The sequence below is a fragment of the Eulemur rufifrons genome, chromosome 29 (assembly GCF_041146395.1).
Source record: "Eulemur rufifrons isolate Redbay chromosome 29, OSU_ERuf_1, whole genome shotgun sequence".
NCBI classification, from domain to species: Eukaryota; Metazoa; Chordata; class Mammalia; order Primates; family Lemuridae; genus Eulemur; species Eulemur rufifrons.
The window spans coordinates 32,970,636-32,986,860 of NC_091011.1; the positions used below are offsets into that span (position 1 = coordinate 32,970,636).

Sequence of the window (16,225 nt, forward strand, 5' to 3'; positions counted from 1 at the left end):
CCATCCCCCTGCCCTCTTCCCTCCGCCTCCTTCCTTTTATGACCACACCACACTCCCCACAATTCCCAAACAACAACATCTCTGTTTCAGCTTCTTTTCTGGATTTCCCACACTTAATGCAACCCAGACCTCACCTTCAGCTCTCCCGAGGCCACTTTGGAAGCCAGCTCGATGACACAGCCAACAGCCATGCGTGCAGCACCGGACGAGTGCAGTTCATTCCAAATGGTGTCACTGTCCACCTGAGCAAACAGTCAGCAGAGCCGGGAGAAAGACAGAAGAAGAAAGCGAAAGAGAGGGAAGAGATGAAAGAGGGAGGGAGGGGGAGGGGAGTTGGAGGGAGGGGGAGAGAGAGAGAAAGCAAATCTGTGAGGAAGGGCTGGCAGGGGAACAGCCTAGGTACAATAACATTAGTCTTCCGTCTTGGCCAGCTGAAAAGGCCTTCTGGACATGGCTTTGCTTATACTTTTTCCCTACACTGACTTCTCCAATGGAAACACATTCCTGCCATGCCTCACTGCCATTCCTTGTTTAGATTTCTCATTACAAACAGCATTACATAGGCCGGATCTGGCTTAGTTACAGGCCTGCTAGAAACCAGGCCCCAGTAGTAGATAGAGTAAAAACTAAGAGCACTTAGTTATACATAAAAATCGGATTTGCAAGTGCTAGAGGGGGAAAATTCAAATACCTTTCTGACTGCAGGTTTACAGGGAGCCAAAGACAATTATTAGGCAGGTAGCAGTAGCAGTCGGTGAGTAGGAAGTAGCAACTGCGGCTAAATGGAAGGAGTGTGTGGTCCTCACACTTTAAACATTAACAATAGTAAGCTGCAAGGAGCAATCTAATTTTCAAAGTCGAAGCTTAAGATTTCTGACATTGAGTACAATTTGGCAGCTGTCGCAGTGCAAGCTGGTATTATTAAAATTGGATAGGCCAGGAAAATACATAGTTGCTTCTATACTAGAGAACATTATGATCAAAACAAAGTATGCACCAATATTCTGTTTCCTCTTTACAAAATGTTGTTTACTCTTTTTCATGGAAGAATAAGAGAAGGTATATTATAGGAACATGAAAAGTACAACAATACTGGTTTACAATTATCATACATGTTACATATTTTTATGTACTGCTATATTTCATAACGTTAAAAAAAGTATCAGATAGTAGAAGTCTCAGATTTTAAGACACATAAATTACTTGAAGTACTAGGAAATGGAACAAAAAGTTTGTGATTTTGTAAATATTAAGACTTCCCAAATGGGTCAAAGGAGAGAGATCCTACCTAAAATAAGGCTTTAAAAAAAAAAAAGAATGAAATTTAAGAGGCCTAATCACACAGAACATATATAACAAATAACAATAACATGTATTCACAATGTAGTAGGCAGTTTACGAAGTATTTTCACGTGCCTTTTTCTCATGAGGTGCTTACTGACTTAAATGCTGTCAAGAACAATGAATAAACAAATAAAATGAAAATAATAAATAAATATATAGAAAATTAAGTTCTTATAAACAAGAGTATAGGAGTCAAGAGAGAAGTTTCTGGAATCAAATTGTTGGGGTGAAATCATGGCTTCATCATTAAAAGCTGAGTTACATTAGGCAATTCATTAATTAATGTCTCTATACCTTGGTTTCCTTACCTGTGAAAATACCAACTTTTTAAAGTGCCATCTGCATATGATTTTGTTGAGAATTAAGTGAGTACATGGTAAGCAAAGGTCAGCTACTACTATTTCAGCTATGACTATTTCACCCATTTTGGAATACCTGGTACATGGTAGAGGCCCAAGAATTGTTTATTGGAAAAGCACATTGTGGCTTAGAGAGGCTCCTCCACTGGCCCCAGGACCCTTACACAGACTTCTGACCCTGTCAACACATACTTTCCCACCACACTCCTGAAGAAGCCCATGCTTTCTAGGAACAGTCAGCCCCTGTCATCTTCAACACCATCTTAGTCAACACTATCAGCTAAAGAATGAAGGAATCATTCCAATAGATACTGGAACCTAATCATTGCCCTTTAAATTGAAAGTTTTATTTTTTACTGAACCAATGTAAGTAACTTATTTGAGCCTCATGTGGATATATCTTTGAGGGAAGATGTTTGCACAAGTTGAAATATAATAACCATTATTTACCTTGTGTTTTATAAGTTTTAACGAGTTTTCACACCATTACAGAGCGTCTGGTGTCATAGAAAAGCCTGCATTAACCAGAACTACTATATCTTAGCAGGAAATGTGCTTTATCATTTTTCTTTTCATGCACATGAACTTCTCCTTGGTCTGTCCACCAATTTATTCCTTTTCTTGGTGAGAGTGCACGTGTGTTTGTGTGTGTGCATTAGGGGGAAATACTACATGAGCTGAAAGGGAGATTAGGATGGATATAGAAGAAATGTAAAGAAAATGACATTTAAAATAGGATTTTGCATCAATATGCATCAAAACATAGATTTTGTAGTGAATGAGGATTTTTTTCCCAAATTCCTTTACGTAATCAAGAACTGAGCCTGATTGTCTCAGATCATAGTCCTATGATCGTGATAACATCAAGAGAATGCTATTACTGCTTCTCTGAATGACAATTCAGAGAAGAGACCCTTCTACCTGTGACAACCAGTTATGCTTGTTGACTAGGGTATATGTAGGATATGAAGAGAGGAAGAAAAACCTGTTATAAAAGCCATCCCCTTCCAGTCCTGAGAGATTGGAGAAAGCCAGACCCAAGAGAGGAGTGACAGAAGCAGGGGACACAGAGGATGATATGTGAGCAAATGATAGAGGAAATTGTTTTAGGAAAGTTACCAAAATGGTAATTGAGTCTTCACTCTGGTGGATGTTCGGGGACTTCTATAGTCATGTCTGCAATAACCTGTGGGCACCACATAAGGAAGTCTGTAGAGTGATGTGAAAAATCAATCAAAGATCAGACTGAAATATTCCTAAGATGCTCTTGGTTCCTGTGCAGTGTAACTGGAAGCCTGGAGCTTCTACAATCCCTCACAGCACTTGTGATGGAAGAGCCTATGCAATGTGCTATCTATGACTGGGGCCAAATGGAGTCCACAGCAGAGGCTCAGGGGAACCCCAGCACCAATGCAAGCCAAGGTGAGGCTGCTGGAGCCTGGGAGCCCAGCCAAGCTTCAGCTTGCAGAGAAGTCAGAAATGAGGAGTTAATCAGCTGCCGACCTCAGCTTCAAATGCTGGGAGATCAGGAACAATCAGATGGCTGGGGGAGGTTGCCATAGAAATCTGAGCATCCAGAGGACAGTATGAGGATCCAAGGACCCCTTCAGGTCTCCATCCCTCCTTCAGGAACCCAAATGCCATCTCTGAAGAAGAATCTAAGAGAGTGAACAATCACCTAAAGAGACTGAGTCCAATAATAAGTTGATCTTGAACAGACAGAATTTCTAAACTGAAAAGAAGCTGTTCGGACTAGAAGAGACAGCTCTACTGTTATTTGTGGAGAAGATCAATGTAACTGGGAGAAAAAATAAATGACGTATTCATCACACGTCTGAGTGAGCATGGGAAATACTGTGTCCCATTTTCAAGGTCAGGAATTTACTCTGCTGAACAGCCAAGGAAAATCTAGCCAGGATTCTGGGCAGAAGTCCCCAAGGATATGCTGTCTACACAGGCAAGTGGGGTTTAATTGTATTTTAGAATTCATATGGCAATGCCCGACTTATAGCATCCTCTGAATTCCTCTGGAATCTTTACCATGCTTTGTTTATGTGCCATTCCCAAAACCAGTATGTGTTCAACTTTCAAATATTTCTGACAATGTAACTAATGTACAAAACATGAAGGCAGCTTTAGCAGTCTGCCGAGTAATAAGTCCACAGAGGCCTTGTTTTATTGCCAGAATTAAAATCGATCAGTCTTGAAATGGTCTTCCCAAAGTTCAACTCACTTTATAAATATGTAGGAGGGTCTGGACCTAACACGTGTCCAAAACTGGGGTTTAGAAATGTTAGGTGAGGCTGTCCCTTCAGTGGAACATAAGTTTTTTTGTGGGTGGGAAACAGTTTTTCTGTGTGAGGAACTGAACAGACGTGGTGAGACAGGCTAGAACCATGCTTTAGGGTAAGAGTCATAGGAGCTTGGCCCATCAGGGAGATTTAGTCATCAGAGGAGGAGGCACTATCTGAAAGCAGAATAGTCTGTCACTGAGTTCCTCCTTCCAGCCCACACTCCCAGACATTCATGGCTATTTAATAGGGTAAGAAGGGCTGGAGAGATAGGTAATGTTGTAAGTAATCAAAATAGACAAAACACTTTAAACTCTCTAAAAGATGAGAATGAAGCAGAACACTTTGGTGTCAATTTGAAAAATTAACCTTTAAAGAGGAAGAGAGGCATATTTTCCACTTCTTGAATGGACATCAGAGAATCCAGAGCAACTGACAATGTGAAGACTTCAGAATATCAGTAATATGCATCACCAGTGGCCAGCAGGACTCACTGGGGAAGGAAGGAAGGGAGGGAGGGAGGGAGGGAGGGAGAGGAGATGGGGAAAAGTCCTGCATTCAGAAGCACGGGGCATTATTCATATTAGTCATCATCTGAGGCTTCGTAAATAATTAGGAAGATGCTCTCGCTATGGAGGTGATATAGTTTGGATGTCTGTCCCCTCCAAATCTCATGTTGAAATTTGATCCCCAATGTTGGAGGTGCGGCCAGGTGGGAGGTGTTTGGATCATGGGTGCAGATCTTTCATGAATGGCTTGGTGCCCTCCTTGCAGTAATGAGTCCTGCTCTATTAGTTCCCCACCAGAGCTAACTGGTGAAAAGAGCCTGGCACCTCCTCTCCTCTCCTCTCCCCTTTCTTCTCACCAGGTGATGCCTGCTCCACTTCACCTTCCACCATGAGTGGAGGCTTCCCGAGGGCCTCACCAGAAGCAGATGCTAATGTCATGCCTCTTGTACTGCCTGCAGAACCACGAGCCAAATAAAACTCTTTTCTTTAGAAATTACCCAGCCTCAGGTATTTCTTTATAGCAATGGAAAAGGAGTAGGACCGCAAGCATAGAGAAACTGTAACAGCAGGAAGAGTAAGGGCATTGACTTATTAAAACGGAGCCACTATATAATACTATTCACATTTAAAAGAAGAACAGCACGTTGCAATCTCTCTTACCGGTGGTGAAAGAGAATAAGTGATAATAAGAAGGAGTGCTGAGATAAACATTACTTATGGAACAGGAATAGTAGAAACATGATCTCATTCACTGAAAGTCACAGCAGAGTGCAATTCAGGAAATACATAGACAAAATATACAAGGTAATTCAAGACAAAATACAAGACAAAAATGGGGACAGTTCACATTTTCACTTTTATTATATATTCCCCTACTCTATAAAGTTCTGTTCTCTATTATTTAGAAATAATGATAGTAATGATAATATTTTCTTCTAATAATTATTGAATACTTAGTAAGACCCAGGCATCTTGCAAAGCTCTTTGCCCATATAACTCATACAATAATTACAACCACCATTGCCCTAGATGCCATTATTAAGCAGTTTTATATACGAAATTCAGAGAGGTTGTTCTGCTGTTAAGTAGAGGAGTTGAAATGAGAACACACGCAAAAAAGAGTATGAGGTCTTAACCCATGTTGATTTTGATGCTAGTAAAATCAAAATCCAAAAAAAGTAAAATAAATAATAAAATAATTTCTAAAAATAGATTCTATTTTTATTTACAGAATCTAAATAGTTTCCCAGCTATATCAATTACCTAAGACCTACTGGAATGTTTTGTATTTTAAGGCACTGAACTTCTACCCTGTTAAAATAGCTAAAATATTTCTTAAAAATGAAATATTACCTGGAATAGTGGGGTTTTTCCTGAGTGTTGTAATGTGTTTGTCATTATTCTAGAGCAATGATTCTCAATGAAGTTGATTTTGCCTCTGAGGCATTATTTGGCACTTTCTAGAGATGTTTTTTTTGTTGTCCTGACCGAGGAAGGGAGGTGTGCTACTGGCTTCTAATAGGGCAGAAGCCAGGAAGGCACTAAACGTCCCACAGTGCAATGGGACAACCCCTCCAGCAAAGAATCATCTGGCCCCCCAATGCCAGTAATGCCAAGGTTGAGAAATCCTGCCTTAGAAAAATCTAAAAAAATATAAATAACAGTGCTGCCTTCCTCATGTTGGCTATTAGAAATATCAAAGCCAAGTCTGTAGTCCTTCCCTAGTAAAATGAGCAGCGACTAAAGCATTTCGTATTATAATCTTATTCCTGGATCATTGTATTTTCACTTTTGAATAACTACCACACTTACCTCAAAAAAAAAAAAAAAACCTCACATTGTTTATGCTTGTTTCTTTTGAAAGCTACTTTAAATCTTTTAACAAATTTGGCAGGATTGAAAGGAAAACACAGAGAAAGAAGAAAGGAGAAGCAGCAAAAGAAATAGAGGCCAGAAGGTATGGCAGACAGAAGAGAAATGGGCTGGGGAGGAAAGTGCTATGTATTTTCATTCCTACTTTTTTTGAAGTTGTGCTTCATCTCTTGCTTTTTATTTGGTATACAGCCAAAATTAATTTTTATCTAAATAATTCTGAATTTATCCAAATAATTTTATCTACTGAATAGAATCAATACTGTTATAAACTTATTTTTAAGCATTGTTCTGCCCCTCATTTATTAAGTGTCACAAATGTTAAAGACAGAGCCAGGAAAAATGTTTCATAGTTCTTTCCATTCTTTTGCTCCAATTCATCTTATTGTTCCTTAATGCATCAGAGGATGGGACAGTCCTTTATTTTAATGATTTCAAAAGGAGATAATTATATAATATCAGTGGCAAAATAAAAGGTCAAGGGACATTATGTCATTATGGATATCTATACAAAACAAACAAATAAACAGATAAAAACAAAAACCCAGGCAATTTCTACCTATGAAAAGCCAGGTCCTCGAGCAATGGTTGTTGGTGGGAATGGTGGGTTTGCCCTGCACACACAGCAGGCTGGGGGGCCATGGATGAAGCTGGCTGCCTTTGAGCAGCCATGATCCATTTTGTTGAGTGAAATATGTAAGCACTGTTTTTGAGTCTACCCATCTTTCCAATTGTCCACATGCTCTGAAACATATCCTAAGCAGCTGAGAAGTGGGTATAACATTCTACAACCATCGTTTACATGGTTTCTTTATTCCACTGTGAATTAGGAGCATGAATTAAAATGATAAAAACCCATGATCAACTCAGGATTTTACAAGAACATGAAGATGTTTCCTGAGTGACCCCCTTATTCAGAGGCCTCTGTAATTCCACAAACCTTTTGGGCAAGCACCTACTGGCCTTAAGTGTTTTTTTGTCTGTTTATTGTTAGCTCTGAGATTGATCACATAAAAATGGACAGCAAAATAATAGGATCATAGGAAGTGCACAAAATAATCAGAGTTCCAAGTTAATTGTCCACAGATAGATCTCTCACTGGATGATAAACAATGTCATGGAATTTATATTTTTTAAAATAACGATAAAATAACAATAACAACCACGTTCTCCAGTAAGATACTTCCTCAGATCTACAGCAGGAATAATTTAAATGTTTACTAAGGTATAAAGAATTTTCTTGAGCTGGGCACAGTGACACATACCTACAGTCCCAGCTACTCGAGGCCAGCCTGGGCAACATAGCAAGATCCTGCCTCTAAAAAAATAATAATAATAATAAGAATTTTCTTGGTGTTAAAGGGACTCATTACACAATATAGACGTATTGGGACCAAGGAGAGTATATAGACAGGGCTAAAGTACTACAAAAAAGAAGCCAGAGAGACTTGAATATAGAAGGGGTTGCAGATTAGGACTAAAGAAGTAGCCATGTGTTCACATGACTCCTGAGGCCAGACTGGTGATGTAGACATACAGTAATGGAAGGCAGCTCTCTGGTTGGAACTGTGATTGACTGGAGGGTCTACGCCCATCTGAAAAGGTTATACAGTTCCAATCAATTTATGTTATAAGGAAATGATTGCATGGTATTTCATTAGTAGCTCTAAATATCATGTTCTTAGGTGCAATTTTCAATCTTAAATAGTGACAAGAATTCTCTTAAAAAAAAAAAAAATCCCCAGCCAGGCTAAAAAGAAACCTATATTCTGATATGGTGTCTTACTGGCAGTACATAACTTCTGCTGTCCAGGATTATACAAAGTTTGAAAAGTCTAAGGCAGGAAAGGCAAAAAAAAAAAAAAAAAAAAGGGACTTAGAAGAATTACAAGTGTTGATTCCTTGTGTGGCAACCATCAAAGCTTAATGCAAGGAGATTTCTCAGGGCAGGGCCCTTGGAGAGTAGAACTACTTTAACTTAAGGAGGAATGCTCATAAAGGATTCCAGCCTCTGCCTGAGGATAAGAATAGAACATGGTCTGTTGAATCTAATAAAAAATAATTGGGGTTTTTATTTTGCATGTCTTTTGTATCTCACTTTTAGTAATTTGCATTTATTGCATTTTATAAAAGTATTGCTCTACAAAACATAAGTGAACAAAACCTTGTCCTTCACCACATAATAATTTGAGAAGCCTTAAGCATTCGTTTCATAGAGAAAGGGTTTCCTTCCAAATTTTCCAAAGAAAGAACTCTATTTGGGTAAAAGAGATAGAAAGAAAAGGTGAAGCTAAAGTAAAACTGGAAATACGTTTTAGGAATTTTTTTTAACAAATTAGTCCTATCAAGGTAAGTTGTCTTAAGAGAGAATGACTACCAATAATTTGCCTATGTGGTACACCAATAATTTGTACCTGGAGGTTTCCATAACCCCAGGATTTGGAGGAAATTGTTAAGCTTCTAATATATTTTTTAACAGAGATTACAAGGAACCAATTTTTGGACAAAGCCTCATCTACTCTGTCCTATTCTTTCAGGTGTTAGCACTGGCAAGGGTATCATCAACATTCAGTGCAATACCACCTTATTTATTTTGGTGACCTTAGGATTAGAGACCTTGAAAATCAGCACTTCCACTCACAAAATGCTCAAACTCGGGCAAGTTCATTAACTGATCCAAACCCTAAGAAAACCTGGAGATATTCCCTCCTCATAGGATTATCGTTAGCATTAAATTAGTTAATGCATGTAAAGTGATTAACACAGCACAACATAATGCTGGAAGTAGTAAGCTCTTAGTAAACGTCAACTAAGAAAAAAAAAAATCTCAGAGTTTTGATTCTAACATTACTTTCCATTTAGCAGCACATCAAAGAACAAAAATCATCTGTGAAAATGCTGGAAGCCAGAAACTACCTCCAATCAGAAAGCTACATTTTTTTTTTTTTTTAGCAACATATGGATCTAGTTCAACTGGAGTTTCCTGAATGAATGTGGGCCTTTGCAGGCTTTTCCAAGCACAGCCAGCATAGCTCAATCATTGGAACCTGAAACAAAGCTAATGCTCTGAAAAGCTGCACATGATAGAAATTAAGCTACCTGTCCTCAAAGTGGATGTGAAACTATTTAAAATGGAAAGGGAATGACTTAGAATAAAAGGAATCTAGGCACAGCCTACACTTTGAATAATCTAAACACAGCCTGTTGCTTCCTCGGAAATATTCCCAGAGTTAAACATAATGCTATTGTGCCCATTAACAAAACAGGTTTCAGATGCACTGTGCGTGTTTGATGTGGTAGGTTATCCTTCCTCAGATGGCTCGAGTATTTCACCTTGGAAGTTGGGAAATAAAACTCCTCACCCAATACCAAGCAGTTTAGTAAGCTCTTGCTGCTATGCTATGCTGCTGCTAGGGCCATGGGGCATTGCTGAATAATTGAGTTTAAGCTTAAATAATGATCAGATGCCCCTAGAAACCTACTGACAGACACCAGACTCAACAAATAAACAGAGGTTTTTCATCACAGTACTGATTCTGCGGCACTTTAGGCGTGTTGTATAAAAGTAAAACGGTAAAAGAAATTAAAAATCATGTTAACTTTTGCATTGCATCAAGCAAAGTGTATTTTTTAAAATGAGTTATCTACTGTGGGCCAAATAATTCTGCATACAACATCTTGATTTGGTAATTTTGAAATTATCTAACATTTTTTAAATCACTGAAATCAGTTTTGCTTGATTCAATTTCTAAAATATTCTAGTTTTAATTTTTCTTACTAGCTTACTCTGTTTTAAGACATATTGAGTAAAATGGCAGCTGAAAATGCAAATTTCTTTGTTTTGGGAAACAGAATAATTACCTTTTCCCACCTAAGAGGTATGTGATAAGCTCAGTATTTTCCTATCCTCGATCCCCCACAATTAGGGCTAGAACTGAAGATTCCAGTAGATATTTTGTTTCTGGAAATGGTGAGAGTAGTAAAGTTCAGAAAAAGAGAGAAAAGCCTAATTTAATAGTAGATTCACTGGAAGAGGTAATAAAGTCAAATTTATTTCCAAAAGAAAGCAAAAAGTCAGTATCTTTGGTCAGCTTCTAAAGAAAGATGTAGGGAGTGAGGTCAGGGCACCTACTGGACACTGTTAAGCATTTTACAAACATTACCTATTTTATTCCTCACGATAGCCTAAGAAATGTATTACCAGTCACTTTTATAAAAGAGGAAATTGAGCTTTAATAAGGTTAAATGACTTGACCAAAGTTACATAGTTGATAAGGCAAAGAGGTGAGATGTCAACCAAAGTCAACCCTGAACATTGATATTGTTATAGACTGAATTGTGTTTCCCCAAAATTTATATATTGAAGCCCTAACCCTCAATGTGACTGCATTAAGCAATAGGGCCTTTGAAGAGGTAATTAAGGGAAAATAGATCCTAAGTGTGGAGCCCTAATACAATATGACTGAAGTTCTTATGAAAAGAGAAAAAGACAGCAGGGACGCGCCCACACAGAGAAAAGCTACGCAAGAACACAATGAGAAGACAGCCATCTGCACAGCAAGGAGAGAGGCCACTGGAGAAACCAAACCTGTCAACACCTTGATCTTGAACTTTCAGCCTCCAGAATTGTGAGCAAATAAATTTCTGTTGTTTAAGCCACCCAGTCTGTGTTTTTTTAAATTATAGCAGGCCTAGCTAGACTAATACAAACATGGGCTTTAAAAAGATGTTCTATAGTGTTTGCTCTATAGCTCTCTTATTAATGATGTATCGGGAGAGCTACACTAAGTGCCATAAGTGTAGGGCTATAAGTGTCTGTCTTTACCACCCTATCTTCAAGGTCTTACATGTAATAGATGCTTAGTAAATTTTGTCAAGGGAATGAATTAATGAATGAGAAAAAAAATGAATCCTATGGAGATATTTTTCTTGACAGAGTTCTACTGTGGCTAAAATATCTAAACTGCACTATAAAAATCCCTCCCATGTTCAGGTCCTGAAATGTACACATGATTTAGGAAAGAGCCTTCTCTCTTCCTCAGTTAGCATATGCTTAGACTTCTAGCTCTCATTTGCTGGCATTTGGCACTCCCTTTTGTGCATCATCCTGCAATGATGCTACTTCCCTAAATCACCTAGCAACATCTGCACTGCCCCCAGTGCCCTGGACCTCTGTTGTCATGGATCACCCCTGCTTTTCATGGAAACTTCCCTGCTCAGTAACTATTTGCCCAAGAGAGACAGATTGCCTAAGACTTAAGTCAACTCGATCCCCAGTGACAAGCTAATGGGAGCCTGCTATCTGATATTGCAAGGAAAATGACTTTTTTTAAAAAGCTGTTTTAAATTTGGATAAAGTATTACCACATATTAATGACACATTTGATCTCCAGAGAAGACGATAAATCACATTTCATTTATCACCTTACTCCGTAGGCAAAGAAACTCAGACCCAAAAAAGTTCAATGATTTGTGTGTTCGTGGTCTTACAGCATTTTGCCACTCAAAATGTGGCCCACGGACGAGCAGCAATGCCATCACCTGAGTGTGTGAGAAGTGGAGAATCTCAGGTCAAGTCCAGTCCTGCTGGATTGAATCTGCACTTTAGAGTTGGAGAAGTGCTTTTGAGGCAGTGACAATACAAAGGTTTGAATCTAGATTTTGGAATTCCTAAACTAAAAGTCTCTGCTTCATAACTGGGGCTTCTGGAAACAATATGCCCCCTTCCCTCTGTATCAGTCTCCCCACAGTGCCATGCTTCTAATGGTAGACCATAGTTGGGTCAGTAGGTCAGGTGAGACCTCAGGGTTGCAGGGCTTTGCAGAACACGTTAGATCAGACAGTCCGTTTACTCTCTGTGGGATGAACATACCCAAGGCCACACCGTGGAGTGGAGCAGTGCCCATTTCCACATGCCGCTGCCATTGATAGCCTACGTTATCACATGTCATCCTGACTACAATGCAATGAGGGAGGCCTGTTTAACCCATTTCATAAGTGCAGAAACTGAGGCTCAGATAAGTGGCTCAGATAAGTGAACTAATAATTAACAGAGCCTTTGCACTGATGGTGTCTGAGACTCAGACCGGGCAGAAGAACGCCTCCCCTAAAATTATAAAGCCATTTAGGAGCAGTTCTGCAGTTCCTTAGGAATCAACACGTCAAGACTTCTTGAAAGCCCTCTATAATTCTAGGTTACTGTCACTTTTTTCTTCCTATAGGATAATGGTGACAACCATAATTTGGGGCTGAGAACCTTGGTATTCTGCGTTGTATTCTTCTTCAATCGGCTCTGCAGCCTGTAACAACGGGTGTTCTCCCTTTCTCCCTTCTCCTACGTGCTACAGCATGCCAGCTCCTTGAATGTGTATATTCATTTCATGTTAGACGTTCTGCTGAAACCCTGAGACTCTTGAAATGGAGCTAGTACAGATTTATGATGACAATGGGAGGGTGAACCCACATGCTTTCTCTCTTTTGTTCAACACCGAGAGGAAGACATGAATGACAGCCCATTCCCTCGGGATCACTTGTAGGTTATAATGCCCACACCTTAGCTTCTTTAGTCATGGTGAGATGAAAAAGAAACAGAGCAGCTACAGGGAAGACCTTCAGATTCCAAGTAAAACCATGGATATAACTAATGAACGCTGTGACTGATATTCCATATGGAAAGAAGGCGTGAACTATTAACGTGGCAGCTGGAGGAGGCAAGGGGCATGCCGTGTGCTTTAATGCTCTGCCACTAACCATCACCCGGTATGATCAACGGCTTTCTGACAGCTCCACTGACCTTGCATGTGCCATTATTTCTAGTCACTCTTCATCTTCACAAAAAATATCCCTTTGCTATTTACTTGCCAGTAACAAGAATAAGTAGAGGAATATGTTTGTTCTGGCAAAAGTGCTACCTCTTGGACTTAAAGGATCCTTACTTAAGATACTGGTGAACTCATAGATTTGCCAAGTAATATATGGATTCCTGTGGGTTACAGGTCCAGTCAAGGAATTTCAGAGTCTCTGTTGTTATTCTATTTCAGTGAACTGCTGGTCATTTTTACTGAGATAGAGGCAAGTGATACCATTTTAGTGTTTCTCTACTGCTTCTTCATCTAACTTACGTACACACTGCGTAAAGGGCACTTCTTAGTAGGTAAATCCTTTTATTCACTGGACAGTACATGTTAGACCCCATTCCTACAGAGAGCAGCTTAATAAAATTAATTTTGACTCAGTAGGTCTGTGAAATGAAATTCTCTCTAACTCATCCCCACGGTGGTTTGGTCCAAGGGCAGAGATTTTTCAGTGTTCTAGTTAGGGTTGAAATGCTGTGTACAGCTGTGTAATTTTTTACCCAAAATTGATGATGTTTGAGTGCATGGATTTAATACTTCATAGGAATTTCAATAAAAAAGAGAATGCTCTTGGCAAAAAAAGCAATTTTGCTTTCTTATGGCTAGGGCTATCCTCGCTTGGGAAAGGAGTGTTGACAATCATATGGGGTTGAAATTATGGTGAGTTGTGTGCGCACAGTGTTGTGGTCAAGAACTTGGGAATCAAGCCATCTCTACTCCACCACCTACTAATGGTGTGACTTGAACAAATTACTCACCTCTTCGAGCCTTAGTTTCATTTTCTGTAGAATAGGAATCCCCCAGTTACATCTTTCATAATAAGACACCTAGCATTATTGTGAGGGTCAAAAGACATGGAGGTAGGTTATCATTGGAAGCTCCCTATATAGAATGGCTACTCTCTGCTGTGAGGCTGTGAATCAGCCTAGCTCTGAAAGAACCAGCAGGGCATGTTTTAAAGGATGCTCTCTTGCCCTGTCTACTCCAGGGCACCTTAACTGTCCCTTTACTTGATGGATAATCCTATCATTAAAGTTAATCCTCTGGACGCCATTAGGGTAAAAGTTAAGAATTATTATTTTACTTAGATGGTTAGAGCAGAGTCCTAAATAACATAAGCAAAAATTTTTAATGATTCATCCCATTTATTATTGAGGATACTGAGGATTAGAAACTGATTGTTAAAATAATAGTAAAAAGTATTCCTGGAACTCAGATTCCAATGTTTATGTCCATGCACTGTATACATGCAACACATAATTGGGCATATGAAAATGAAGCAATCAGCATCCTTTGGTCCATGCACTAATTTAATGGTGTCAACAAATCAGTTATCCTGGATCTCGCATCTCAGACATAAATCAGGAGGGACCAGGAGACAACTGAGGCCACAATGTAACAGCCCAGAAGCCACTAAAATGCACATGAAAAAGTACTTGGGAATGTCATGCAAATGTCGGGACATTTTCAATATACTTGAAAATGGGCAGGTGTTAGGGTACTGTATCTAATTTTCAGCTGCCCAATTTAAATAGAAAAGTTACATCCGCAGGGACTGGGGACCACAAATCCCATAATGCTGCTAAGGTCTGGAGCCACCCAGACAGATATCTTGCAGCCCAGGACCTGATACTGAACCCCAGATCTTTGAGTCCCTAGATAAGTGTGTGCTAACCCCCAACCTTCTCCAGATCTCCATAGTCAGATCTTAAGAAAGATGTCAGGACCTTAGGCTGTGCCACAAATCCAACTGGCTACCTCAACTTCTATCACCACTCCCTCAATCTGGGAGTCAAAAAGAAGACCAGGAGCTCTGCATATTCCGGATAGAACAACCCTACCCTAGTTGCCCACATCTTAATGGGTGGGAGTAAGGATGGGGCCCCAGAGCACAGAGCAGTCTTGGCAAGCCCCCTCCCTACTCCCTGAGCTTTCATAGCTTCTCCACCACTTTGCTTTGGACCCTCAGCACGAATCTCATTATTCTCCATGCCCCTCTTCAAGTCAGTCACCACAAGAAGCCAGGACTCCCAGGGTACCCCTCACCCATCGAGTCTAATCTCTAAAAGGTAACACTTCCCTTTAATCACCAGTTCTGTGCCCCAACCCTACAAGACTCCATGTCCCCTTCCTTACTTTCCTTTCTCTATAACATTCATCATCACACACACATATACATGCATTTAAACTCATACATATTTGTTTATCCATCTCCCCCACTAGAATATAAGTGCCATCAGGATATTTTTTCTGTTTTGTTCAGTATCGTATCTTCAGGTCCTGGCATATAGTAAGCACTCAATAAATATTTGTGTATAATATTTATGTTAAATAAGTGAGCAAATGAATCCTGCCCCATGATGAGGTTAGCCACCAGAAGCTGTGAATGTAATAAGTCCTGAAGCACAGAGGATAGTTTGCACCAGTTAGTACTGGGCTTTAAACTTCTTTGCCATTTGCTATTAATCGAACAGGAGATGGATGCTGGATACTGAAGTCCCTCGCTCTCGAAATGAGATTTTGATGGCTCCATCAAAGAAAGCTGGGACAGAAAGGCTATCCTCCAGACACGTTCCATCAGAAAAATGAATTCGAATCGTGTTCAACTGAGTCCAGATATTCTAATTACCTTCTGTCCATATCCTCAGGGATGCCCAGGTCTTTCCTATTAGATTGGACAAATAGGAACTGAAGAAAATCAACAGAGGGTCCAAATGATAAGTTTAATAAGATATATGAGTGGGAACTGAAAAGGAAAAAAAAAACCCAAAAAAGTAAGAAAAACCACGAGGCTAGATGTTGCTCTATATTTAGCATTCAGGAGGCTCATACTACATGTTTATTTGTTAGCGAATGAATGGATGTTAAATTGCCTAAAAAAGAGGCAAAAGATTAAGAGGGGAGGAAATGATCTATTTAGCAGCAAAGAATTTCACTACTTGCAGGCCTTGTTTTTTTTTTAATTACCTTGAATGGTCACATTCAAAATAATATAG

General features: G+C 39.5%; 1 protein-coding gene across 1 annotated transcript in view; it reads right to left on the bottom strand.

Moving 5' to 3' along the window:
• The window catches only part of HDAC9 (histone deacetylase 9), an 830,046-nt gene that overhangs the window by 154,837 nt on the left and 658,984 nt on the right, over positions 1-16,225 (bottom strand). Inside the window, exon 16 of the mRNA XM_069462244.1 lies at positions 135-242. Within this exon, the coding sequence (XP_069318345.1) occupies positions 135-242 (108 nt within the window). The remainder of the gene's footprint in view (positions 1-134; positions 243-16,225) is intronic.